The sequence below is a fragment of the Pipra filicauda genome, unplaced genomic scaffold (assembly GCF_003945595.2).
Source record: "Pipra filicauda isolate LSUMZ 115617 unplaced genomic scaffold, ASM394559v2 scaffold87_size3191425_pilon, whole genome shotgun sequence".
Classification (NCBI taxonomy): Eukaryota; Metazoa; Chordata; class Aves; order Passeriformes; family Pipridae; genus Pipra; species Pipra filicauda.
Window position 1 is genome coordinate 1,851,896 of NW_024105064.1, and position 27,986 is coordinate 1,879,881.

At 45.7% G+C, this 27,986-nt stretch overlaps 1 protein-coding gene across 3 annotated transcripts in view; it reads right to left on the bottom strand.

Annotated features, from left to right (window-relative positions):
* Positions 1–27,986, bottom strand: part of DVL1 (dishevelled segment polarity protein 1) — a 66,643-nt gene that overhangs the window by 32,857 nt on the left and 5,800 nt on the right. For all 3 annotated transcript variants that reach the window (XM_027728550.2, XM_027728552.2, XM_039390859.1), the window contains exon 2: positions 5,989–6,058. In XM_027728550.2, the coding sequence (XP_027584351.1) occupies positions 5,989–6,058 (70 nt within the window). The remainder of the gene's footprint in view (positions 1–5,988; positions 6,059–27,986) is intronic.

Consider the following 27,986-nt stretch of genomic DNA (forward strand, 5'->3'; position numbering starts at 1 on the left):
AATCAGCTCGTTTTAGACATAAGAGATCACCAAGAACCTGCTCCTGTGGATTTTCCTTCTGTGCCTCAGCTCTGGGCACTTTGCTGAAGATGACTGAACAGTCCTGAAGCTCCTGTGTTGCCCTGTTAAGTGGTTCCACCCAACAGGGTTAATTGTAATTGCAAATACAGCCTCTCAAAAGCTTATGTACAAACAGGACAAGTGTTATCTGTTGGCACCCAGATAATGGAGAAGAAAAACCAGGGAAAGCCTCACAGAAAGCTATGACATCACTGGCAGCCAATAGGAACCGGTGCACATTCCCAGCAGCCAGGCAAGGGGATTGTTCCCAGATGTTGCAAATCCTTCCTAAAAAACACAGATAACAGCCAAGGCAGCTGCTGGCACAGCCCTCCCTCCTGGCTCTGACCTGGCAGCACCCACCAGCCAGTTCTTTCTACATTCCCAGTCCCTGGACCGTGCAAAGAGAACAGAAAAATATTTTAAGCTCTTGCAAAAAAATGCCTGAAGGTAAAATATTGTATCTCTGCCACGCCAGCTATTTTTTTTTTTTCCAAATCGCCCCAGTTTGTGAAAAACAAAACTGAAGCAATAATTTCATTCATGTAAGCAGCCCCCAAGAACTCAAAATAAACGATTCCCAGGGACAAATTGTATTCTGTGTTTTGTGTGTGTAGCTGAACAGGGAATGTATCAGCTATTTTTGGCAGAAGCTGCATTTACAGTAAAAACAAGGCAATGAAGAATTCTGACATACAACTCGTGGTAGTCTCTATATTGCTGAAAACCTAAAGGTCAACCACTGAAAAGGGATCTAGTAAGCAGTACCCCTCTGTCCCAAATTATTTAGTGCTTAAAACAACCAAAAAACCTCACTAAATAAACAAAACCACACACACATGCACCAGAAAAAAAAAAAAAACAACAACCCAACCCACTCTGAAATCAAAAGAAGATCTAAGATGCAGAGGAGAAAAACAAGCAGGACACAGGAGGGATGGGGAGGAAGTTTAAATAGCTAATTAGCAGCAGTGATTCTAATTCAAACCTAATTTAGCTGTACATTGAGTTCTCAGGGCAGCAAAAGTAAGCAACAGCTAAAGACTTGCAGATCCTCCCTTGAACATCTTCCCCTATGGAAATCAAGTCCTGCAGATGACACCAAGATCAAAGTTCCCACCTCTGACAAATAGAAGGATTCAAATGTTATTAAAAAAGATGAAAATCTCAAATTTCTAAATGTCACTCATCTTGTAAAACTTCAAAGTGGCCCCTGGCTCAGTCGGGAGGGGGGTTGTGGGGGCAGAGACAGTTCAGCTCTGTCGTGTGTGCGTTTAATTTTCCCAATTTTCAATGCGTTGTGTGGGTCTGAACTCCACACACAGGGACACTGCAGTCATTTACAGTGAGGGCCACAATTATCACAGATGGTTTTGTGAAAGAATCCCAAGCTGTCTGCTACCAGCTGACACACATTTTATAGCGCTGGAGACAAAGAAAGCTCAGGTCCAGCACGTTAAAAACCAGAGAAGGAAACAGCCCTGCCCAAAACACATTTGGTTTTTTTTTTTTCCAAAAGGTAAAGACCAACTTTGCTATCCCTGAAAGATTTGTATGCAATTATCTGGTAAGTTCCAGTGAATAGGATATTAAAGAATTCGAAACTGTGAACAATTAACTTACAGCAAGATTTACATAAAACTCCTCCAGTAATTAGCAGCAAATAGAGGCAGATAAGCCCGGCAATTTTATGGGTGTTAGTGTGGAAAAAGTAATTTGCAATTCATAATGCAGGTCAGACACAGATGTTTCAGCTGATTGCTGAGCCAGTGAACAGAAGCCCTTGTCAACATCATCTGCAAAAAAAGCGCCCTGTGTGATCTCTGAGAGCTCCAAACCGAAGCCAAATCAGGGGGATAAGCAGAGAAATTTGGAAACGGGTTGCTGGGAGGGAAGAGCCCACATTTTGAAGGGATGGATCTCTCCCTGCTGCCTCCAAGCCGTGTGTCTGCCTCAGCTGAATTAAATGGGTTTATAAAGCATTATGTCATTTGCTGCTGAGAGCAGAGTCTGCAAACCCCACGCTGCTGCAGCGCACACAAAAGGCTCCACGGTGCTAATTCTCTGAAATAATCAATTTAAGCCACACATCTAAATTTTGCCCTGAGATCTTTGCAATAGCACCGTTCTCTGATACAGGCCTGGCTGCTGGCTCAGACTGATCCTCGTGGGTTAAAGTTCCTGGGCTGGCCAGCAACCTACACTGGAACAGGAATAGCAATGAATCGAGTTAATTCTTAAAATTCTTAACATTAATTCTTAAAATTTCACGGATCGTAATGTTTCTCTGAAACGAAAATAGTAACAGCCCCAGAATTAAAACACAACGTTGAACTTGTGTGTGTACATATACATATAGTCTTGTTCTGATCTTACTGTTCTTCATATTCTCCTTTTTTTCAGCTGGAAAACAGAAAAGCCATATATTTTCATGTTATTTAAGGAGCTGGGAAAAGAATTCAGCTCTCAACCAGAGATAAAATACCCTTGGGGGTTTGGTTGGGAGAGGGAAGAGGTTAAAGAGGTTAATTTCTTATTTATGTGGAATAGTTTGGTGTTGGGGGACTGGTTTTGCTCCAACTCCAAGAATGTTGGCCCTTGTTGGAACAACCTGAGTCACATTTTGCTGCACAGAAGAGCCCAAATGGTGTCTGGGAGTCAGAATGAATCACTGGTGTGTTGAATCAACAATGCAAAGATAAATGTTTTAACCAGACCACACAGATAAAAACAAACACCACTGGACTGGGAAGAAGAGACCCAGGTCAGGGATGCAGAAGACAATCCAGATTATCAGCCTGTTCCCTGAATTAATATTTACCAGTTCAGCAGCACGGGGGGAAAGGGGAAGAAACAGGGAAGGGAACGACACTGAGGAGCAAACACAGAGCAGGTTTTGCACACTCAGGAGGAGGAAAGGGGTTCTCAGGAGTAATCTGCTCTCCTGATAAGAGCTGCTATTAATTTGCTTTTCCAACAGAAGCTGCTCTCACGCCACGGCCACACCAGTGCCATCCCCCCAGCCCACTGCACCCGAGGCTCTCGTTAATCACACATGAAATCCCTTTTTGTCCCATCCATTCCCATACTGCCAGAGCCCCACGCTCTAGCCCTCAGTAATCCTTGGACTGAGCACAAAAACAGCACCACCAACACCCAGGGCTCAGGCGTGTCCTGAAAGATTCAGCAGATTCAGCAGCACCGAGCCCTTCAAACCAAATCCAGCCCTTCCAAGGGAACATCCCACACCAGTGGCCACCAGGATGGATGTTCAGGCACGGCCTGGAGGGGTTAACACCCCCCCTGGGCTCAGTTCCCACACCAGGATGGACAGCAGCCAACCACCTCATTAAGAACTTTGTGTTGCCTCCAGATGGACCATCGGTCTCAAAGACCAGAGCTGTTTGTTTGTTTGTTGGTCTAAACATTAACTTGATTCCCTAATGCCAGTGATTTAATTCTTTTGACAACCAATTTGCTCCTCCAGGGAGCAGGACACATGGGGATCATCCTTTTTTGGCGAGGCAGATCCCTGTGGTGCTCGTTTCCTTCCCTGAGCACTGCCCAGCAGCACAGCTTTAGGTCAGCATAATTCTGCTTTAAAACACTCCCCCATTTCCAAACCAGGGCATTCCAGTGCCTAACACCCACTGCTGGGTGGAAATACAGTTCTTGGAACAGCTCTGGAAGTCACACTGGTTATTAGTCAACCTTTGCTGCTGAGGCAAAAGGTTGGGCCAAAAAACAGGTATGGAGGTCCCACAGAACATTAAAAAAAAAAAAAATAGCTTTTCCTCCTGAATGCATTTCCCAGGGAGAAACAGGTCACTTTTCAGAGCACAGAATGAAGGGAGAACGCTCTCCCAATTTTTCAGACCTCAATTTAATGCCAAATCTAACGAGTGCTTCACACTCTGTGCACGTGTGGGAGGACTGAGGTGACAAAGCCAGGGGTTCTGCCTGCCCACCACTGAGAACCTGCTGGGACTCCACAGCTGCCAGAATCTGAGTGCCCCAAAATGCAAAGCAATCACTAGGGCAGGAAGAAGGGCTAATATTTTATGCTAAGCTCACCCTCCAGCCCTTGCCCTGCCAAGAGGAGCATTTCCAGCTGCTCAGACCCCAGCAGGGGCTGTGCCTCCTGATCCCCAAGGCGTCCTTGCCTGAGAACAATCTCCCAATCAAACTGATGTTTAAAGGATCCACTGCACTTCCCTCCCACAGTAATGGAGTGCACACACACGCTCTGCTGCAGGAACCAGCGTGCAATCAATACTGTATTTGATTTTAGACTGAAAGGACATGTAATCCTGTCTACAAGAAGCCAGGCTTAGAAACTTTAAGCTACCCAGCAGGATTGTATGCAAATTCCCTTTTCCTGTCTAACTTCAGTGACTGAAGTCTAAAATATTTCAGGCTACAGTCTAAAATACTAAAATATTTTAAGGGTCCAGGCTGTAAATGTGTGAGGAAGATCTACAACTCCTAAAAATCAGTACAGGACTGGAGAAATAGATGGAGACAGAGCAGCTCATTTCAGCTGAGAATGCCAACAGCCCCAGCTGTGCAGCTGGAAAAAACTCTTGTAAAACCTACTTTATTGCTACTACTTTCTTGTGTACCTTGATCCTACCAGAAATAGGAAGGCTGCAAACATATATCCAAACATTTCTCCAGTGCTGAAAGGCTGCCTCGTGTCTCCAGTTACTTCAGCAGAGTTCTCATACCATGGCACTATGTTTCCAACCCCTCTTGCATCACTTGTTGAAACCAAGCTCTTAGTAAAAACACATCTCATACTCGAGACAAACTTGAGTTTTGGGGAAACAGGCAATTCTTCTCGTCCTCTGTCGTGTCCCTGTCCCCAGGATTGTAAGGTCAGCTTGAAAGAGGGTATTAAAACCACAGACCATGTCCCAAATGTTGTTCTGGTGTTAAAATATAAAATACTACTGCTCTCCCTGAAGGTGCATAACCACTTAATAAACCTTGATAAGGTTAAACCTCCTGTCCCCAGCTGGAGGAACGTGTCAGTGAAAGAGCCGAGCACCGAATTTATCCCTCTGTTTATCCCTGTGTTTATCTGTGCCTCAAACATCACCTGAAGGTGGAAATTACTGTGTTTCACAGAGCAAACCTGGGGACCAACAGGCTTTTATGGCATCTCTATTAAGTAGAACATTACAAATTTAAAGAGGGAGGCACGTGGAGAAGGGACCAAGCACGGCAGCACCAGTGCAGCCCGAGCTGCTGCTCACCCCCAGCCCAGCACCTGCTTGTGGATGGGAAGCAACCAAAAGCTGTGGAACACTTAGGAGATGGTAATTAATCACTCCAGTTAGCTGACAAACAAATATCGTGGCATACTGGAGACACCAAGACATTAAAAACAGGCAAGGGAAAGAATAAGGGAGGTGGGACCCGCAGAGCAGCTCAGAACATCTGCATCGCTGACGCCCTCCATAACTGGGCAAATTCCTTACAGCCCAAATTCTTCTGCCCTGTTTATTTTTCCAAGGCTATAAATTGTTGTGTCTTTTTCCTGAATGCAAACATAGTGTTCAAACCTCATTTAAACCTTCCAGGCGCTGCCACAATAGCAGTACAATGACATTTAACCCCCCTAGAATATCACGTTCAGCTGGTTTTGAGTAAGTTGTTTGGGCTGTTTAGTGACAGGACTAAAACTGTTTTCGTGTATAAATCCCCTTTTCAGCCCTGCACACTTTGTGGACTTCCCTCTCATTTTTAAAATAGATTACTTAACGACAGGATGTTATAGATATAATTAAAAACTAAGCTTTTGTTTTCACATAATTGGAGACTCGAGACACTTCTAAAAACCAGGATCCAGGTACCAACTATGCTGCTCCTGTACATACTGTATCAAACCACACAGATTTATTACAGACACGTGAGCCAACATACCCAGGACACCACTCTTCCATTGAAGCAAGGGAGCTTTGCATTGTCGTCTGAGATCTCCTCCTTTACCACCCTGGAAAAAAAAAAAAATAGGAAAAAAATCAGGAGTTTGAAATTACATGAGATTAGAAGTGATTTTCTCAAATAGTGCAGGGAAAATACAATTTTTTGTTAAGATGTTGGTATCTATGGTTAAAGAACTACTAGAACAGAGGAAGCAAATAAAAATACAGGGTTGAATAGGACCTTTCCATCCCAAACTGGTTGTCCCAACAGCAATTTCAAGTGTTTTTCCACTTTGGATCCTACCATTTCTCCACAGTCTTTAAAAGTCTGCTGGTGACTAAAATCCCCCCGTGCTGTGCAGCCTCTGTGTCAGAGATCACAGTGGATTCACAGCAGAAAGAGATTTCTGGCCTCAAATCCCTGCACAGCAAAGCAGGGCCAATCTGCTTTTGACAGAAAAAAGCCAACCCCAGGTCCAGTCAAACTCCATAAAAATGTGTGGATCCACAACCACATTTTCCTTTATTTATGTTTTTGTCTTACTTGTTGCTGTGTAAAGAAAAACCACAACTGGCCACAGAGCAACTGAAACATGGAGGGGGGAAAACTGGTCAGGAAGGAGAAGAGAGCAGAGCAAATGGACAGTTTCCTTCCATCTCACTTTTGGAAAATTACAAATAAATAACTCCACCACTAATACCTGCTTTTGCACATATTTTAAGAGGGAGTGAACACCACCTTTTTTCTCCACGCTTATTTGCATTGTTAATGCCTGGCAGTGCAATATTAGGCAGTTCTTCACCCCTTTCCTACTATTGGAAAGAAAAACATGTTCAAATATTCATTTAACTCCTAAAGCATCTGTCCTCCCTTCACCTTTTGGCAGCAGGAATCAGATCACATGGTTCCATTATTGGTTTTAGTCACTTGGACTTGGACTCTGAGGAGACAATTAAGAGTAAACTCCACTGAAAGCAACAGATACTCAGGGCTTTCAAAACCTTTGACAATTCAATGAAGCTCTCAGACCTGTAATTCTGGAGCTGCAAACCCTGTGTGCAGACAGAGCATTTCAACACTTGCCTGGATCTCCAGCCCCAGTGGATGGACTCAAATTCAGACATAATCTTTTGATTTTCATGGAGTCCTGCAGAGAACACTCGCTCAGCAGAGCCCCAACTGCTGAATCAGCAAGGAAAGACACTGCAATAATTTTATCTTGACAGCTGTAGGTTTTAAATGACAGTGTCTTTCTCCTCCCCCCCCCCCCACTCCCCCATAAGGAAATGACACTTATGGCACCCCAGGAATCACAGGGAGAATTTCTGCACCAAGCTCTAGGATTTAGGCAAAAAGCAGGCATTAAAAGGCTTGGGGGACTCCAGCAGGAGCTCCCTGCAAGACTGCACTGACTGGTTCAGTTTGTCCTCGTGATGGAAAACGAGCTCCTGGACTCACCACTGGCAAACCAACGAGCTCCATCACAGCACCAGCCTCTGCTGCAGCTGAAGGGAACAACTTCCAGATCTGTTGCAACTTGAACTACTAAATATAGCCTTGAGCTATGAGGCAAGAGAATGACAGACTGTAATTCCCAGCTTGCTTTGGGTAGCAATCAACAGTGCCAAGAACATCAAAGACAGCAGCAGCCACTTAATTTCGAATATCACTGTTTTACAAATCGTTATTTGTAGTGAAGAGGCAGCTCCTCTCAATTCTCAGCGAGGAGAAGCAATGGAGAGGAGGCAAGGAAGGAACAGGAATGGTTGTAGCAAATGCTTCAGTCTGAGGCCAGCTTTGTGTTGAAGATGCTGTTTGTCCATAAAAACTTGGGAGCCAGGGCAGAGGGAGACACGTGCCTTTGTCCTGTTTTGGAACACAGGGTCTGTTAGGAGCTGATATCCTGAATATCAGGGTGGATGAAGCCCTAAAGGATGGGTTCACAACCCAGAGCCAACCCAAGGCAGCGTGGCAAGGAAGAGGGGATGCATTTGGTCTGCCAGAGAGCTCCTGGGAGGTGAAGAAGTCTATTGGCACTGGATGTGGTGGAGATACATCCCCAGTGCTCTCAGTGTCACTGTTAACAGACTCACTGTCTGCTAACAAGACCAAAGACCATCTGATAGCAAGAAACACATCCCCTGCTCTCCCAGAGTGAAAGCTTCCCTTCAGAAAAGGAGATATTTGTTTCCCAGGTCACATCCTGCTCCTGGCACCCTCTGTAATCACTGGCAAGGTTGGGACACACACACAGTCCCTCCTCCAGCACACTCAGCCCAGGTGAGGAGCCACTCTGGGTCAGGGAGAAGAGAGCAAATAAATGAACACCTGGCCACAAAGCCACTCACAAAGGCACCACCGAGTGAAAACCAAAAGGTGACACAACAAAACAGCCACTTCCAGCTCAGCTGGGTCACCAACCCCTCTGTGTTCCACCTGCACACGGTTCTCCCTTGCAAAGGGGAGGGAGGGGAGACTCTGCCAGCACACCAACAATTTAAGAGATTTTTCTCCCATGTTCAGAGACTTGTAGCACTTTCCTTTTCCCTGCACTCCAGGAAAAACCTCGATGCTCAAGATGTGAGATCCTTTAGTTCATCCTTCAAATGCATCTGCCAGGTAAAAGGGAGGTAAAAGAAGACCACAGGGGAACAGCTCACCCGAGGTCACTCAGAACATCACAGACAGAGCATGAAAAAGACCCCACACTCTTGAATCCCCCCCAAGCACCTGCCCTACATCACCAGCAAGCCCCCCACCACCACACCTCCCATCCCAGAGGATCTGCAGAAAAGGGTGTGGGGTACGTGGGGAAGGGGAGGAGGGAGCAGTTCCAGGAGCTCACATCCTCTGCTTTATTTGCCTTAGAGGAGATTTAACAACTAATTGCTAAATGAAACAATCCCTGCTGGTAACAGCCCCTCCTTCCTCTGGCTTCCTGGAATTGTGTCTGGATCCTCTGGCTTTCCCACCACCCTGCTCTGCACAAAAAGGTGTTTTGTGCATTTACCAAACCCAGCCCCGTTCACCCTCTCACCTGTTTCTGTGACAGGTTACACTCCTGCTCACCCCCCCCCAGAGTACCCTGACTCCTTGTTTTCCTCCAAAGAGCTGGGAAAACAAGGATTGTTTAGGCTCACCTTCCCTCTCCTCCCTCTGCCAAGCTGTTTGCCTCAGAATATCCCCGGATTCCGCATTAACTGGGCTATGCAGTGATTCCAGGTGAGCCCCACAACCCCCTAATGACTGTGATTCACCAGCATTTGGGTAATTGCCTGTTAAACACCGGGTTTGATAGTGTTGCTCACACTTGCATTTTGATTGCATCATGCACGTCTGTGACAGGCTGCACCTCCACAACGAGCTGGAGGATTTTTCTTGGACAATGAGGCTTGACAAGAAAATTTCCCTTTCCAGTTGCAGGCCCAAGACCACAGAGAGGGGGAAATGCAGGGTTGACACAGCAGGGTGGCCCTACAGATTCACTCCATGTTAAATGTCTGCCATGACACAAAGCCAGCATCCTAAATTTACTTCAGCACCAGATTAATCCCATCTCATCACTGGGATCATAATCAAGTCTTTTCTTGACTCTAATTGTCCTTTACTGATGGGAGAAGGAGAGAGAAGCTTCATTCCTTACTAACTTGCTTGGAGATCCTTAGAGAGAAATCAAAGGAATGAAGTCCTTCAAGCATCTTCAGTGACTCCTGGCACCTCAAAGGCAGGTAAGAGATTATTCAGGTGTTAGTTTGGATTCACAGAATCACGTTGGTTGGAAAAGAAATCCAGGAATCATCCGGCCCAAGCTCCTGCTCACAGCAGGTTTAGGTTGCTCAGGGCCATGTCCAGTCAAGTTTTGAGTATCTCCAAGGATGGACATAATTTGGGGCAACTCCTACTTATGAAGCAGCACTTTTCCAAAAATCTGTTTAAATTAGTAAAAACTGTAAGCAATCATAATTGGAATCCAAGGCTGCAGCTTTAAAACAGCCTTGCTGAAGCTGATTAATTTGAATCTTTAAAAAACCTTAGGCTTTTTAAAGACACAGAGAGCCTTTAACCACCCTCCCAACACAGAGAAATAAAAGGAAATAAAAGGAAATAAAGCCACTTGCTGAGTTTACAGGTGAGGTTTGGCTCGGATGTAATGTTTTCTTTCTGGAAAGAAGGGAGAAGAGAAATAAATGCCTTTGCTGAGCAGATGAACACCCTGGTGCAGTGCAGTGTGGAAGGGCTCTGCTCAGCACAAAGGAGCTGTGCTGCTCGAAAGCCTCAGATCTTGTCTGCACCCCACAGAGCTGGTGAGCAGGAACTGTGTGGCAGCATTCCCCTTCCTCCTCCTGTGCCAATCACTCCTCAAAACACCACGGTGGGACCAGCATTCTCTCTTTTTAAGGCTGTTATTCCCAAACTACTCTGCCAGCGCTGTGCCTTTCCATATATGCACTGCTGTGTGCCAGCTCCCACATAAACCTGTCAAAAATGTGTCTGAGTGTGCTACCCACAATTATGACACAAATGACACACCCATATCTACAAAAATGACACAACTGTGGAACAAAACCCTCTTCAAAACCCTCTTCAAACAGAGACACCCAACTTCGATGCACACCAGCTCCTTTTTTACAGGTTCTGTAGAAATTTTTCAGCGAGAAACTGGGAAATAAGTGTTGGGGAAGTCACCTCTTCCCACCCAGGTGACAAACACATCAAAAAACACTTTTTTTTTTCCTTCATTATATAATTAGCTGCTCCTCTCTGTCTCATGTTATTCTTAACCCTTGTAAAAAATCCAAACACGCAGTCCTGGCGATTCTGTCTACAATTAACAGTTAATGCTTTCATATATTTATAAACCACTTATCCCCTGCCACATCTGATCTTCACCACCACACCAAACACTTTTGGCCACATAACTGCCTCTTCCCTGTTTTTTTCCACTCCCACTTTACTCCTGCAGGCACATCCAGCACTTCTGCCTTCTGGAAGAGGAGGGATAATTTATCATCTTTCAGGAGAACTGCAGGACACCGGAAAAGTTTTTGGTGCCTTGGCCCCAGACCAGGTACTGACCTAAGCCTTAAGCACGTGGATGAAGTAAGAAGTGCTGTGTTCCCCAGGAGAGAATCAGCCCAAATTTGCCCTTATTTCAAACAGAAAGCTTCACTTTTTATGGCAGTTAAGTTGGGACTCGAGGACAACTAAATTTGTTGGGGCTCTGCTCTGGCACCAACGCGCTGTGTGACCTCGAGGAGGGCACCCAGCAAGAAAATTATGGCACCTCCACCTTTCAAAGTTCCTTTGTGAGCATTTAAGACAGACATTCAAGCAGCAGAAAGCCTCCTTACTTGGTCAGGGAGGTCCAGATTCTGCTTGAGCAAGATCAGGGCACTGTGAATCCCCAAAGGAACGACGGGAGAATGGGAGGGAGGGAAGCATTTGTGTTCCAGCTGCCTGACTGGGAACAGGAGAATTCTGCTCCCCAGCAAGCCCGTTTTGCCCTCTGCATCACACCCCAAGCACTCTGAAAGGCCTGTCAGTCCTTCCCAAGTGCAGCCCTCTGACACAGTGACTCATAGGAAAAGGGTCCACGTGTTTTGAACCAACTGGTCCTTGGGCTCTCAGCCCAGAGCTGCCTCATCCTTCCATTTCAGTCAAGTGCAGCTCAGCCCAGCTCCAGCCCCTGCCAGAAATTCTGCCCATTGCCTCAAAAGGGTCTCCAAATACGCTGCACTTCGCAGCATCTGTGAGGAATGGCTTCCAATTAAGCACTTTGAAATATTTATGACTGACTGTTAAAGAGCAATGGCACGTAGAGAATATGATTTGCTTCTCTGCCCCTTAATTAACAATATTTCAATAGCTGGGCGATGCTCAAAGTGTGAAAATCCCACTAAAATGCAGGCATTTATGGCTTTTAAATTGATATCTCAAGAAATTAGTTTGATTTTAGCACTAACTGTGCACGCTGTTATCCTCCACTCCATGCCCAGCTAACACAGAAAAAAGGTTACCCTTAATTATGTGCACAGAGAAGCGAAGAAATGGTTGATTTTTGGAGTCCTAAGACCTTAAAATTTCTTTTTTTATCTATACCATCCACTCCCTGAGAAAGAGTTTGGAATAGAATTGGCCAAAACAAAGCATTTTAGCCACACTGACAGCCTTCTGTCATTTCTATTAGTTCCCCTTTTTCCTCTGCTGCCTGTATTATTTAATAAATTATTTATGTGGCTATATTTCAATCTCACAGGTGTTAATGAACCTATTCTTGCAGCCGTCCCAAGGGACAGGCACATCTCTGCCACAAAACCCGAGGAAGTCACAGTATGAAGGGACAGGTCAGCATAATTACGACCCCAACCCAGCTTTCCAAGTCCCAGCTACAAAACAATAAATATTAACAAGCCCCCCCCCCCCCCCCCCCCTAAAATTAAGCAGCTCTTGAAAAACAACCTAGGGAAAAACCAAAACCCAGTGTACAGGAGATGAGCGCCGGCTGCGGGATGCCCGATTCAAACAGCTGGCTGGGAGATTTGGCTTTCCCCAGGGGGGCAATTATCTCCCAAACTCCAGAGCAGGACACTGGAAATAGAGCTCAGGGATGTCACTCCCAGGGAGCAGAGGCAGGGATTGCAGCCTGGTGGAGAGCCAGGGCTCTGCAGGATCTGCAGGCAGGTCGTGACCCGGCGCTCCGAGAGCGACGTTCCTGGAGATGCTGCTGATTGTCCAAGTGCCCCTTCTCCGGGCCAGGCTGGGAGTTTGGGGATTGAAAGGTTTAAAGGTAAACCAGCAGGGGAAATGAACTCAACTCAAAGGAGCTGGCTCAAGCAGTGACAGCAGGAGGAATTACATCCCCGGGGTTCATTACAGTCCAAGGGCTCAGGGGCCTCCTCTGGCTGCCAGACCACCCTTCAGCTCCTGCTGCCACAAATTATTCCAAGGGCTTCCCACACTAACAGGACTCACATTAAGATAGATCCACTCTTTGCTATCACCCCCTTCCCCCCCAAAATGGCACAAAGGCAACTCCTCATCCTGTGGCTCACATCCCTCCCCCCAGCAGGGAGAAAGGGGGTTCTGGAGACATGTTCTGGATGACATGTTCTGGATGACATGAATAGGGTCAAAACATCAGCTTCTCTTTATCATTTCTTCACCCAAACACCACTTCTAAGATAACCAAGTTTTCATCTAAAAATCTAATTTCCTCTGAAACTCTCTGAATATTCGTGCATGGGACAGCAAAAATCCCAGACACAGTCAGGTCTTTGTTTTGGAAAATGAGCAGCTGTGTGTATTAATTTTGCAAAAATTCAGATGTCCACATTCAGCATGTGCCCTGTTAAAGGAGACAGGTGCCCATCCTGCTGATAGAACAGGGAGAAGAAGAGATCTTCCTTTGAGATTGTGAAGGAAAGGTGCAGTGTCAAGCCAAAAGTGATGACTCTGGCTGAATTCTCCTTCAGGAATCATTTCTGGAGCAATAAACTCCAGGAATGAGTCAAAGGACTATGTGGCCCTAATCTCAAATATTCCACCAAGTTCTCTACTCTCAGTGTGGAAGGAAGCACCTTCCTGGAGAGGTGAAAATCACTCCCTGAGAGGCAGCAGAAGGAGAAGGGGCTGCCCGAAAATGTGTCCTCGCTCTTTACTTCACAATCAGAACAACTCTCAGTCCTTCACAAAGAAAGCAAGAAAGAACCAAGTCCAGCACAGGGCCTTAGAAAGTAGAGCATTTTCCCTAATCAACCACAAGGGAGTTTATTTCTACCATTCCAAGTAACCACTGGCTATGGCAGCAACCCCAGTTATTACAACTGTTCAATTCATTTTCAATAAAGGTGTCACAGAGCCATGACAAAAAGTCAGCACCAGCTGCCAAACAACACAACCCAAGGAATGCTAAACCCACAGCAGAGTGGGTAAGATAAGAATCAGTTCTTATTCCCCTGTGAAATGTTCCTTTTGTGCTCTCCTAAAAGCACCTCATCCCAATAATAAAGCTGGGTCAGAAAACAGCCACAAGTGTTAATCAATACCTCACAGAAATATTATTTACAGACAGGTTAAATAATTGCTAACAAAGAGATAAATGCCAATCCAGTTAGACCAGAAAAAAACATATTATCCACCAGTGGCTACAGTGCTCCAAGACTCCAGAAACTTGGGAGAGAAAAGAAGCTATTCATAAATTTGTTTAGTATGGTCCCTGTGCAGAAACCTCAAACACTTATTACAGATAATATCTCCCTCCCCCTAGGTTATTTGTCTAGACATATTTTAATTAAATGCCCTAATTCTGGTCACTGATGTGGTGGAAATTATTTAGTTTAGTTTAACAAGGTCTTTTGGTCTGTACTAGTCCAGCTTCCAGAAGGACAACTCCCAGCCCATGAGTCAGATGTTGAGTTGGAGTGGATAAAACACAGGCACCAAGGTGGAGTCAAACATCTCTGACACCTTCCAAGCACATGCAAAATGTCAACCCTCCCACAGGATCACACAGAAAACCCCAGAAAGACCCTTTTGTTTTGTGGGAAGCCACGGGAAGCCTTCACTGGTGGGTTCTTTGTACGAGCTTAGGAAGTGAACTGCATCCTGCACACAATTCCCAGAACCTCCAGCGAGCCTCAAAGGCAACCCAGGAGGGATAAAACACGAACCCACTTCATGTTTCAGCTGCTCACACGGCCTGGACACTCTCTGTGGACAAAGCACTCTGGAATCCAGATCCCAAGATAAGGTTGTCCTCGTGTGCCCCTTGGAAGTTCAGTCTCCCACCAGGAACATGCTGCTGGTGGGGGGAAGGAAGCAGAGCCACAACCCTCCAACACTTCCCTGGGACAGCCAACACTGCAAGACAAACATGTAACATCATGAAAAACTGGGTTTCAGACCTCTTGCATTCAGACCTGGTAATAAATTCCACCCACACTTCGACTTCAAAGTACAACTGGACCTACGAGTTTGTTTAGGCAGTAAAAGAGAGATTTCCAGCTTGTCACAAAATCCCAAGTCAGATATAAATTAAGGAGCAGGGAGTCTCTGGAGATGTGTCCATATGGGAAGGTGAGCACCCTCAAAAGACTTTCCCCACACTAAGCCACAAATTTGTGTTTTCATCATGGGAAAGGTTTTCCAGCAGAGAAGGGAAACAGGTTCCTGACAGAAAGTGCAATCCCCCAGCCCCCTGTCCATGTTTCGAGGCGAGTTTGCAATTCCAGGCCACACTATCACACATTTTACAACAATATCTGCTACTTCACTTAGAAAAACAGCAGAGTGACAGCACAGATTGCACGGGCTGATGGATCACAGCTGTCCCTATAAACATGGGAAAGCCAACCTCCCTCATTTCAGGAGTGGCCCCTTCAGTTTAGAACTGGAACACAGCGATAAAGGAAAGAGAGAGGTGGTTATTTTATTTACCCCAACGCTCCTGAAGAACTATAAGCAAGAAGAAAACTGCAGGGACTCACTTGGGTACCTGACACAGGTTTTTGAGTTATTTATAAGGAAATATTCATCCAAGCTATTCTTGTTCAGGGCATCCCCACAAGATCCAGCAGCACTGAAGGACACAGGAATGCTCTATTCCCCCCTTTTCCCCAAGGTTTTCCATCAGATCACCAACTCCTTGTTCCTCACACAGCCAGGCACATTTGCCAACAGCTCTTCAAGCCACCCATTTAAGGAAAATTAAACTCAGATAGGTCTAAAACACTGAACCATTCAGCTGAGACAGGGAGCAAGCTTGCCAAGAACTGCCATGCACTAAGAAATGGTGCTCCTCCAAATACTGCCCTCATGGAACTATTATCCAGGAGCTGGAAAAACACCCAGGGAGCCTGTTCTGGGAGAGGCCCCATTAGCACAGGAGGTACCTGCTCTTTACCTGCCCAGCTCTGCCTGTTTGGATCCCCACCTCCCACTCTTGGAAAAAAAAGAAGAGTCATTTCAGCAACCTGAGAGGCTGCTCAGAGCAACAGCTCAGATAAAAGGTGCTGGGATTTTATGCATCACAGGCAGAGAACTCAACCTTCTCCATATGCAAAGGGAAATGCAAACCTTTCATTCCAAACCTGCACCAGCCCAAGTGCATTTGACTTCTAAATGAGTATTTCGCAGAATCACAGAATGGTTTGGGTTGGAAGGGACCTTAAAGATCATTTCATTCCACCCCCTGCCATGGGTTGCTCCAACCTGGCCTTGGACACTTCCAGGGATGGGGCAGCCACAGCTTCTCTGGGCTCCCTTTTTGCAAGAATGAATCACAGAATGGTTTTGGCTGTATTTCCATGTTTCAGGCTGTATTTCCATGTTTTAGGCTGTATTTCTGTATATCAGGCTGTATTTCCCTGTTTCAGGCTGTATTTCTGTATATCAGGCTGGATTTCCCTGTTTCAGGCTGTATTTCCCTGTTTCAGGCTGTATTTCCCTGTTTCAGGCTGTATTTCTGTATATCAGGCTGTATTTCCCTGTTTCAGGCTGTATTTCTGTATAGCAGGCTATATTTCCATGTTTCAGGCTGTATTTCTGTCTATCAGGCTGTATTTCCATGTTTCAGGCTGTATTTCTGTCTATCAGGCTGTATTTCTGTCTATCAGGCTGTATTTCCCCGTTTCAGGCTGTATTTCCCCGTTTCAGGCTGTATTTCCCCGTTTCAGGCTGTATTTCTGTCTCTCAGGCTGTATTTCTGTCTCTCAGGCTGTGTCCTGCCCAGCTTGGGACACACAGCAGGGCTGCCAAACCCTCCTCCCAAATCCTGTTAGAGAAGCCAAAGCCATTTGCCGTATCAAGCTCCAACTAATGAGAAGAGCCCAAACTCAAATTAAAGCCCCCAAATCCCATCTGCCAGCAGAGCCACAGCTCAGGAGCCAGAGCAGCTTTTCACAGGTCACACTTTGAATTGACCCAACATCAGCTGGAATGTCTAAACTCCAAAGTTTCCCTCGCTGCTTTTGTCACAAACACAGTGAAGAGCAGCTGAACGAGCTCCAGCTCGACCAATCCACCCCCAGAAATCCTCCCATAAATAGCTTCCTGAGCTTCCCAAATCCTATTTTTTGCAGCAGGATACCAATAGCTCCTCTCCAGAGTAAAACTCCACTTTGTCACTTCCTAATCCCGAGTTCATTGAGACACACAACCTGCTCTTTGGCACGGCCAGATAAGAGGAGCCCCGATCCCAGTGGGGTTTGTAATCTGGCCACTCTTTATTCCAGCTCTGGCCCTGCCTCCAGCTCATTTTCTGCCAGGGGCTGGGGGAACACCAGCACCTCTGGGACTGCAGCACTTGCCAGGGGTTATCCAACCAACCAGGGGCTGATTTCTTAATTAGTGGTCCCTGGAGTCTGGAGAGGGAAACAGAAGCTATTAAAAGGAGACAGCACGGATGAGAAGGGGGGGCAGGGGGATGGCAGGGCTGGGAATTCAACTTTGAAACACAGGCTGGTTGTTTAAATTTGCCCAAAGACATCCTGAGTGCCTTATCCTCAGGCAAAGGTCTAGCTGCTGCTTTTCAAACCACTACCCAGGAAGCCACCAAAAATCCTTTTAAAAGGCAGGCTGTCTGGTGGGGAAATCAGAAATCCACATTAAGCACAGGATCCTGAAGAGGGCTGACAGCTTGGCAGCATCTCAGGACTTTCTAACACAGAAATCACCTTCTGACCGTGTCCTGAGTCACTGTTTTCCAAAGGAAATCTGTCCCTAAGAAAACACGGCGACCACAGGAGGCACTGTCAGGTTCTCAAACCCCAGAGCTGCTTTACTTCACCTCAGCAGACCCCGTTCTCCACCCCTAGAGACACAGCTTTTCCTGGTGGACACAGGTTTAATAAAAGTGCAGATTTTGTACACAGCCTCCCCCAATACCTCTTGGATGGTACCTGACACCTGCACTCCCAGCTTCACACTCCAGAGAGTGAATCATATCGGGAAAGGAATAATATGTTTTCAAGAGCATTTTTGTTTTGCATTTATATCTCTATACTTCCTACCCTCAGAGGAAAAAATGTCTTAAGACTCCATGAGCTGACAGATGTGCAGGTCTCTGCTGGTGTTATTTATTTTACCTGGCTGCTGCAAGCAAAAAGAAAACACTGTAAAAAAACGAGACCACGTGAAGGTGAAAAATCAGAAGTCTTGGCAAGGAAAAGTCAAGGTAGCTCTAGGACTACTTGAAGTAAGTTTTTTAAGAGCTAAAGCAAATTTTAAGAGCCAGGCTTTCCATGAGCAGCCTGAGAGAGCTGGTACCATTTAGTGCTGTTCCACCATCACTTAACCCCACCGGACCCCCTCGGGCATGGAAGTTCACAGGAATGTCCCATCTGGGCACAGTTCTAAAGCCAGTTCCTGATTTGTATGACATTCCTCCAAAGAAATCAAACCCAGAGAGCTCTAATGATGATATTCTGCCTGCTCTGAGAGTTCACAGTGCCCCAGTTATTAACTGACATATTGTAAAGCTGGGAATCCAGAGACAAATCACCACTGGTAGGAGCCCTCGGGATAAAAGGAGAAGGGAACAGTAAGACCCAAGAGTTTCTAGGACTATAAAAAAAGAAGAAGGGTCTTATTTTGCTTAATTTGAAGCAACACATTTTATGGGAATGACAGTGATAGACCCAAGGTTGTCAAAACCAATTGCACCCCAAAGCAATCACTGGAAGGAACCTTCAGTCACTTTGCCAGGCTTGGCTACAGAATTTTGTCATGAATTTCTTCTTGTACCCAGTAAGTCCCAGGCCACAGGCACAGAGAGGGATTCTACCTTCTACTCACTCATTTTCTATTACTTTCTATTATTTTTATTTCAGATAAAGAAATATGTATGCATACAGAACATGTAAAGGTGGGGATCCAACCTCTCTCTCTTCAACAAGTTTTAAAGCCTGTTATTTATTCCATGATCCTCTCATTCAAAACAAAAACCAAAACCCCAAATCCCTTCAATTCTGCCTGTCCTTATGTTTGTTTCTTTTTGTTCAGCTGCAATGTGAGTTCTTCAGAATAAGGACTGTTTTCTTACCAGGAGCTGACACAAAACATCTCCTCAAAGGCTCCCTCCCTGTGCAAACAAACAAACCTGTTGTATTTGTCTCTGACTCCTTTTTTAAAGAGCAAGTGCAATTCAGCAGCAACTCACAGGCCAAGGCCAGGACAGACCAGCCAAAGATGTGCCCAAAAATTACCTGCAAGGAGGTGCCTCCAAAAGCTCAGCCTCTGTACCCTTCAACAGGAGTGGAATTCCCAGTTCTTTTTTTGCTCTGCTTGCTGTTATTCCCACAACTAAAGTCAGCTTGGCACTAGGGCTGCAAAGCTGCCCTGCAGCAAAGGATAATTCACAGTAGCATTATCTTCAATTCACTGGCTTACTGGTAATTTGGGCTGAGCAGGAGGGAGGGGGGGAGAGTGTTAGACAAAAATAAGCAGATGACAAATTTGCTTATTAACCGCAGAGAATATGAGATGCACTAAAAAAACCTAAGGAGGGAGGAGGGATGGAAAGCAGGATGCGAAAGAAGGAGGAGCTGGAACAGCCTGGCTGATGTCAGCCATGAAATGCAAGCCCTGCTGCCACGACTGGAAAGGCAGAAAGGCAGAGTTTTTAATATTTAACTGTTTGGTTGCTCTGCTTCAGCTGCACTGCCTGACACCACGTGAGGAACAGGGTTCCCACGTACCCTCCAGGTGATTCCTACGGGCTGGAGACCCGAAACAGCACCGAGAACAGGGAATAAATTCACTCTGCACGGAAAACTTCACTCAAAAATCAAAGCTGATCTTCACTCAGAGTCCACCAGGACACAGATTGTGAAACCAGTCAGTCACCAGGAGCTCCTCACGACGCTCCAGGGCCAGCACTGCCTTTACCTTTCCCCCAAATCCCCAGAGCCCTGTGAAAGGCACATTCTGTACCCTTTCAGGATTAGTTTGCAGTGCCAGTGCAGGCAGTGAGGATTTTTGCATACACTGAAATAAGGAACTCGTCAGGCATGTCTGGGAGCATTGCACTTGCTCAACAATCTCTGGTGACTCAGGATCCCCACATATTTACCTCTGACATCACAAATCCAACCTCTCCCCTTGGACTCAGCATTTAAGTGGCATCTCTAGTTACAGACAACATGGTTGGTCCAGAGATTCCTAAATATTCCTGTTTTCTGCAGCTCTCCTACCTTGCCATCACTTGCTGCCACTGGGCAGCTTTATTCCTTGTTAAGAGCAAAATGTAATCACTGTCAGGAACTTCTTTGCATCTTCTTTCCCAAATAAAGAAGAACTTTGTCCTGCATCCATAGTCCCTCCTCACCTCTGCACCAGGCAAGTCTCTGGGCTCAATTAATTTAATTTCATTTACTGTACCCTTTTTTCAGTTTGGGTCTGTAACTAAAACAGGTCATAAATTACAACTGGAAATGAACATATTTAAAAAGCAGCCCCCCCCCAAAAAAAAAAGTCTTGCAAATCCACTTTTTCCCCCCTCAGTTCTGTTTTTAATGCGTTGGCAGATTGGTTTTACTTATTCACATCATTCTAAAAATTCCACCAAAACAGTAAATTCTATGGAAAATGTGACATGGGTACAAATGGAACAGTCACTGGTCAGTGCAGAGAACTTCCACCACAGTGACTGCCAAAAAACCAAGGCAGTAGACATGTAATTTTAACATGTTCACAGTCTCCTGCAAAGGCACAAGTCCTGTATATAAATTAGGTGAGGCACAAGTTTAACTGGTTGTAATCTCAGGGAGTAGATCCCTTACTCAAGGTCAAATACAGAGTAGCTGGAAAAGGGAAAACTGAACTCAAACCTCAAATCCCAACCCGGTGCCTCAACCCACACAGCCCGTTCTTCTCCTCACATTCCAGAGGGAAGGCAGACAGAAGGCACTGAAATATTGCAGGTTTCAGATAAGATTTAACTAAAAACCCTCTTATTTTGAGCCAGTTTTCAAATCTATCCGTTCCTCTTCGACTTTAGGTGATGAGTTCTTGGTTTGAACAGTTGTTAAACAGTTGTTAAAACACGAGCTCTTGTCCCTCTTCCCCACAGTGGCAGGTGGAAGCAAACACTGTCTGCACACACACTCATTAAGGGTGTTCCAAATCTATCTCCTTCTCCACCTCAGAAATGGAAAGGCAGGTTTAAAATAAACAAATAAATAAAAATCTGGAGGGTCCCTTTGTAGGGCTGATCCTCCCAAACTGCTGCCCAGCCTCTATAGGGCACTTCTTCCAAAATCAGAGATATTTTGAACATCCTCCCGAATGGTTTTCATGCTTTATCTTACCAAGGCCACTGAAATAACCAGAAATGATGGTTATTCCCTCAGTTACTCACATTTCACATGGAAAGAAAAGCCACAACAGGATCACAGGGCAACTATTTAGGTCGTTCCTTCCTCGAGCACTGTGAAGTCCTCTGTGTTTGCTCAGCAGCTTGTCTCAACTGATTAAACTCTGCAGCAGGAATTGCAGGACAAGCCTTCTCTGGGAAGTGGGACCCCAAAGCAGCATCAGCAAAATCACCAGTGACACCCTCAGCCTTCCCCAACACGCTCATTAATCCCCGAGCTGGTGCTTAATTACTTTGGAAAGTGGCATTCCAGTGGCAGGGGCAGCCCAAATGCTCTTTGCTCAAAGGCAAGCACTGGAAAGATGGGAAAAGCAGAGTCTCTGCATCAAATAAAAAGGTTTCCCTGCACAGAACATGGAAATCTTCTCTTGGGTCTGATGCTGAGGCAGTTGAAGGCTAAAGGAGGACTCTGAGCCCATCCCAGATCCCACTGCTCAGTGACATCCACAGTGGAAGAATCACCTTGGCTGATCCCAAAGAACTCCCATGACCAAGCATTCTTCCCTCAAACACAGACATTCTCCACATTCCACCCCCTCTCACCAGGAAGTTCCTTATTGCAAGGGAAACCTTCCAAATCCAGTGTAATTCATATACTTACATATATTCATACCCAAAGTCTGGGCTCTTAGAGCTTGGAGCATCTCCAACTCCTGTTTCCAGGAGCACTCCCAACAAAGGGATTGTTGGTATCCAACAAAACCTGGGCAAATATATTGGTCAGAATAACCTGTCCCAAAGCCCACCAGAATTAACTCTTCACTGTTTCCAGGTACCATGAAGGAGTTTGGGATCAGGCCCCTTTGGGAATGAGGAGCAAGAGAATCAGGAATGAAGGGCTGTGTAAGCACATCACCACCTGGGGATGGATCTGCTTTGGAGATTCCAAGTAAATAATAAATAACAAGCATTCAAGAGTTTCACTAAATTAGGGTTTAAAAGCTCTGTGCGTCCCCAGTTCCCTGAGCTGATGTTTGGGGTTTTAGGAACAAGCCCTGCTCCCATCCCCTCCTTGGCTACAGAGACATTTCCTCCGTGAGGATCACCTGGCTCCAAACCACGGGAATGTTTCTGACATGGCCAAAAGACAAACAACAAAAGAAGCAGAAGCAGCAAAAACTAAGAGATTCCTGAAGTACTGGATACCCTGGAAAGAACATCCCAAGAGGATAAATCAGTTCACCTTGTAAGGTGGGGGTGTAACACCCTGGAAATTCTGTATTTTTCAGCTCAGATGGGAGTGTATTTTCACTGTATTCTGTTCTCACACATGCAGAGGACAAAGCAATCTGACCAAATCATCCCACAAAAATAAAGAGGGTTATAAATATCCTTTTCTTCCCAGTAGGAACAACAATGACTAAAAATGGCTTATTGCACTTCCACAAAACACTGTATTGCTGCTGGACAAGACTGTGACCCTTCCCTGAGTTTCAGTCCAAGCAAAACCTGTCACCTCAAGGTCATTACCAAGCTTGGGAAAACACACAAAATTCAGTATCTAAGAGGATTCTCAGAAGATACCCTGAGATTTGCAGGTTTTCTGGACACACATGACCTCTTCACTTCTCCCTCCAGAAGAGGATCATCTCTCTGCCAATTTTGGGAGGGTGTGTAAGGACAGGAATTCTCATTTTTGTGTCCTCTCAAAGCAAAAGAAGGTCAGAAAACAGTGGGAGCTGCCATGAACTGGGGGAGGGAGGGGGTGAAAATCTGATGTTACTGTCAACAGATGCTGCTTTCTGGAAAAATTCTCTTCTGAATTTGCCTTAACACGCTGATTTTTAGGCTGATTAAAACCATGATGAGGAAATATCTTCCAAAATACCCAAACTGGCTGTTGAGGGATTACACCTGACACAGTTCCAGGCATGTAGAAGGTGTCAGCATGTTGGGAGGTAACCTCAGGTAAGTCTCTGTATCATGGCATTGGAACATGTAATTATAACTTTCACTGTCAGCAACAAGCTCTTAAACAGACATTTGGATTTAATTCCTATTAGGCTCCCATCTGCAATAGGAGCTTTGTGAGTTAAAGTAATGATGAAGAGCAATTTAATTGTCTGTATTCACTGATAAATCTTTGGACAGGACTAAAATAAGGAAAAAAAACCCCCTGTTTGGAACCCTTGGATGGGCAGGACTGCTTTTCTCAGCCCTAATGGGGAGATTTTCAGGAGTGGTTTTCCTCTAACTCCACTGGAATTACAGTTAGACCTGCCCTAAAATGATGATGAACAAACAGCACATTTTGCTGGGAGAAGAAAAACAGATGAGTTTAATCATCTGTCCAGATTCACAGCACCCCGACCAAGAGAATAAAAACAAGGACAGATTAAACAAACAGTCAAACTGATCTTAGAGATGGGTCAGGAATGCTCTACTCCCCTTTTCATTTTTCCCAGCTGAACTCCTCAGTGCCTTTTGCCTGCAAACAGTTCTCTGGAACTGGGGGTTGCACACACAACATCTGGCCAAATTCTCCAGAAATAGCTGCACTTAAACTGAATTTCCACGTGTTTTCCCCATGAGCTACACGGAGGAGGATCTCAAAATGCTGGCTACTGAAGGGCCACTGCTCTGACATTACACCAGAGGAGGTTCATCTGCAGATCACACACACGAACATCCCTTGCAGGACTCCCTTAATTACCACTCAATTAGAGCACATAAAGCAGGCATTCGGCAAAGGATGAGGCACCTGGCTTTTTTTTATTTATAAATAGGAAAGATGCCATGCTGGATATTAATAATGAGCCACTAAACTGCACCAGGAATATTTCTGCTCAGCCGCTTTAAAATCCCGGATTTCGACCAACTTAGGAAGGAGAGCACGGCAGGAACGTGGAAAAGAGAGTGAAAATTAGCCAGAATTTAAGGGAGGGGAAACAATCGACATTTAAAAGGATTTCACGTTGAGATGAAGGCAGAAAAATCCGCTGTTGATCATCTCCAGCGCAGCAACACATCAGTCAAACACACGGGAACCCCAATTGTTGTGGGGGAAAAAAAAAAACAGAGAAAGGAGGGAACTTGAATTCTCCAGACAAATCGAAAGATGTGATTCCTGAACAAGATAAAAGTGCAGAAGAACGGGGAGAGGATTCTGTAAGTGATGCCATTTACAGAAAAAAAAACAAAAAACCCAAACCTATCTGTGTTTCACAAACGCCACTTTGCCAACCTTCCCTCCTGGCGCCGCCGGGGCACAACAGCTGGAATAAATGAGTGGTGCTCGCGAACAATTCCCTGGAAGCGCTAATCAGAATGCTAATTGCCCAGCCATGGAAACACCTCTCGGGCTGCATTTCAAGTGAAATGCAGCAGTGCTGAGGCTATTTTTGAGGATGCCAGGGCTCTCCAGCTCGAAGGTGAGCAGGATCCCAGTGATCCTGCTGCCCACCTCCCAGCCGTGCCATGGAAACCTGGGCAGGCTTGAAGACTGGGTGGAAATGAACTCCTTAATTCCAGATTTTCAACCTGTTCCATGGCTGTTCAAAGCCCTGCACGTGGATCTCCTGGTGCATCTGGATCTCCTCCTGGTTCCCTGTTCACTCTCTCCTGTGGCGGGATAGGATGGTGATAATCCTTCAAAAATTTGTTATTAAATTAATCCCACTTAATTCAACCTACTTGCCAGGCAAATTTTAATTAAGAGATACAGCAAGGCCACAGATAAGTTGCTGAACTTGACTCCTGTGGAGATGGTTAATGTTTCCTCCAACAGCTGCACAGCCTCTGTGGATCCTCAATCCCAAACAAATCTACCTGAGCACCGGGAAGAAAAAAAAAAACAACAAGAAAAACAAAACTCTGCATACACTACATGGAGGTGCTCATTAAATGAACAGTAGTAAACTTGTTTTTCTAACTTGTCCCGCTGCAGATCACAGCCCACAGGAAGCAGACCAAACCTGATGTGTCCCTTTAGCATGTTTTCATAGCATTAGCTTTTAATAAATATAACATACTCCACCCTCGGAGCCGAGCAGGGCTCGGGTTCCAGCAGAAAAAGTGGTTGTTCTAAATATTTAGATTACATTACGGCTGGGACATTAAAATAAGCAGTGGCTTGTGCTGCAGAGAGCTATCAGAATCAGCCTGGCAAAGTACGTGTCAGCTCAGCCGCTGTGGCTGCAAAGTATGAGCTCTGAGGTCTGTCAGCCCCCTGTTCTTACACTTATTTTTTTATTATTTGTGCTGCAACAGTGCTTTCTGATGTCAGCAAACAGAAAAGCACCACAGTGTTAGATGCTGTGTAAACATAAGCAGTGTAAGTCTCCAGAAAGTTTGTGGATTTCGGCGGGGAAAGCGGGGAAAAGCCGGGAAAAATGAGGGCTATTCTCATCAGGCAAGGACCAACACAGCCTGCACTCCAGTGTCCAAGTGCTTTGCTGAGTCCAAGCCTAAATACAATTTTTTTTCTATTTCCAATTCTCAATTCAGTGCTTTAATTATGCAACTATCCTTTTTCTTCCACTAGGTAACAGCACTCCAGGTTTCTGCAGGTATTAACGACTCTCCCTTCCAGCCTTAATTCTCCTTCCCCCTGAAGGCCTCTGTGTGGCTGCTCTTGATCCAGACATCAAGCCTAGGACCTGCCCTTGGTAATCCTGATTTTCAGACTGTTATTCCAGATTTATTTGATGGAATCAAGATGAAACTTGGGGTCCTGGGGACATGTTTTAGTGATGGCCTTGGCAGTGCTGGGTCAATGGCTGGACACAGGGATCTTGGAGGTGTTTTCCAAGCTGCTCAAGTGTCTAACAGACCATGTGGAGAGGAATGAAAGCTGGGAAGAACCACGACCAACCCACTGAACTGTGCACTCAGAGTCACCATACTCGGGTTTAAGGGCTGCCTCAAAGAACTAATGAAAATCCAAGCACCTTCACAACTAATCTACTTAATCCAGCTGTGGGTTTTTGAGGAAAAGCTTCATTAAATGCACTTCCCTCCCACTGCACTCGCTGCAAGTCACACATTTGAACCAGCACTGTCCACATGACAGCGAGGAACTGGCTCAAAATTCAGTGTATTGCAGAAAACAGTGATTTCACCAGGCTTTGGATCAGCCCCAAAGTGAGGGTCAGTGCTGCCACATCCCCTGCCGTGGGCTCCCAAGGCAAAGCTGGCAGCAGCAGAGGAGAAGGGTCGTGGATCTCACCCAGGAGGCTGGAACATGCCTCACATTCACCTCCCTGGTCAGCCCTGCCTGTTTACATCCCAGGAGCAGCTGTCCCAGCGTGACCTGGAGCCAGCTCTGGCTGTTACACAACCCACCATTCCTCCCCAGCCTCCAGACAGGCAAACCTGGCCAAAAAAGAGGAAAAAAAAATCCTTACAAGAAGCCCACTTGTTGCTCCATCTGCTGTTATCCCAAAGACATTGTCAGTAAACATGTCACAGAGGTCTGTGTGGTAAATCAGGAGACTGGATGAGCAGCTGAAGCCCAAACCCTTTTTAACCTGAGCCCAAGTGAACTGCTGGGTTTTTCTCAGTCCAACTGGTCCGACCTCTAAATATCTACTACTGATGAAGCAGCCCTGAGAGAACAGAGAAAATACAGCACTGAGGGGACATAAATCCTTAGGAAACCTGCTTTGATTAGTTCTGCCCCCATGGAACTACCCCCTTAATCATTCACCTGTCCTAAAACCCCCCCATTCTCTCTAGCATTGAGAGTACAAGAGACTACACAGGGAGGAGAGAGATGCACGTTGGAAAACAAGAACTCAAGAAGGAAATTCCACCTGGTTGCTTGGTGAAGATTGTCTTGCTTGTATTTCAGGACCAAACTTTACATGGCACACCTCTTTTCTGCTCATCTGCCTGCCCATCTCTGAGCTCTGTAACCTGGGCATCACCCTGAACCCTCTGGCTGCTCTCACATCCCACCTCTGTTCAGCTCTCACAGTCTGTGCAGCTCTTCCTGAAACTTCCCAGTCACACAGCTAAAATCCCTTGCCAGAGCTCTCTGCTCATAGCAGTTGCCTCAACATCCCCTTGCCTGGTTCTGAGCCACCACAGCCTCTCTCTCTGTGGGCATCAATCCCTGTCACAGAGCTCAGCAAAGATCATTTTCCTGAGCTGTTATTTTTAGCCCATGCCCCCTCTCTCTCTGCACATTGGCCTGCCAGCTCCGTGTTTTTCTAATGCAAATAAGAATCACTTGCCTGCATTTTATTCTGTTCCAAAAAAGACAGACTCCTACCTGTAACTGCCCTATATCAGCCTCTGTCACCTGCTTGCTCAGTTTTCAAACAAGGATGGAGGTTGGCATCCTTTCATGTGGCTCTTTTAGTCTCAAGAAGATCTCCTTAAAAACACCAGCAAAAATACCTCATTAAAATCCGTGTTGCAGTAACTACCCAAAAAAACACCCAGCCCAAACCCGTGCTCTCACTGATCCAGAGCACAGCAGAGTCCACCCAAAAAGCTGAATCCTACCTGCAAGCCCCTTTTGTCCAGTCTGCTGCATATCCCTGAATAAGCCTGGAAACAGTTTTCCAAGCACAGAACTCAGCCCAAAAACTTCCTCTTGACTTTAGACCTCTGTGGCAACTGGTAACAGAGAACAGGCAGAAATGAGGCTTCCAGGTTTTCATCCAATGTTCCTTTGCTT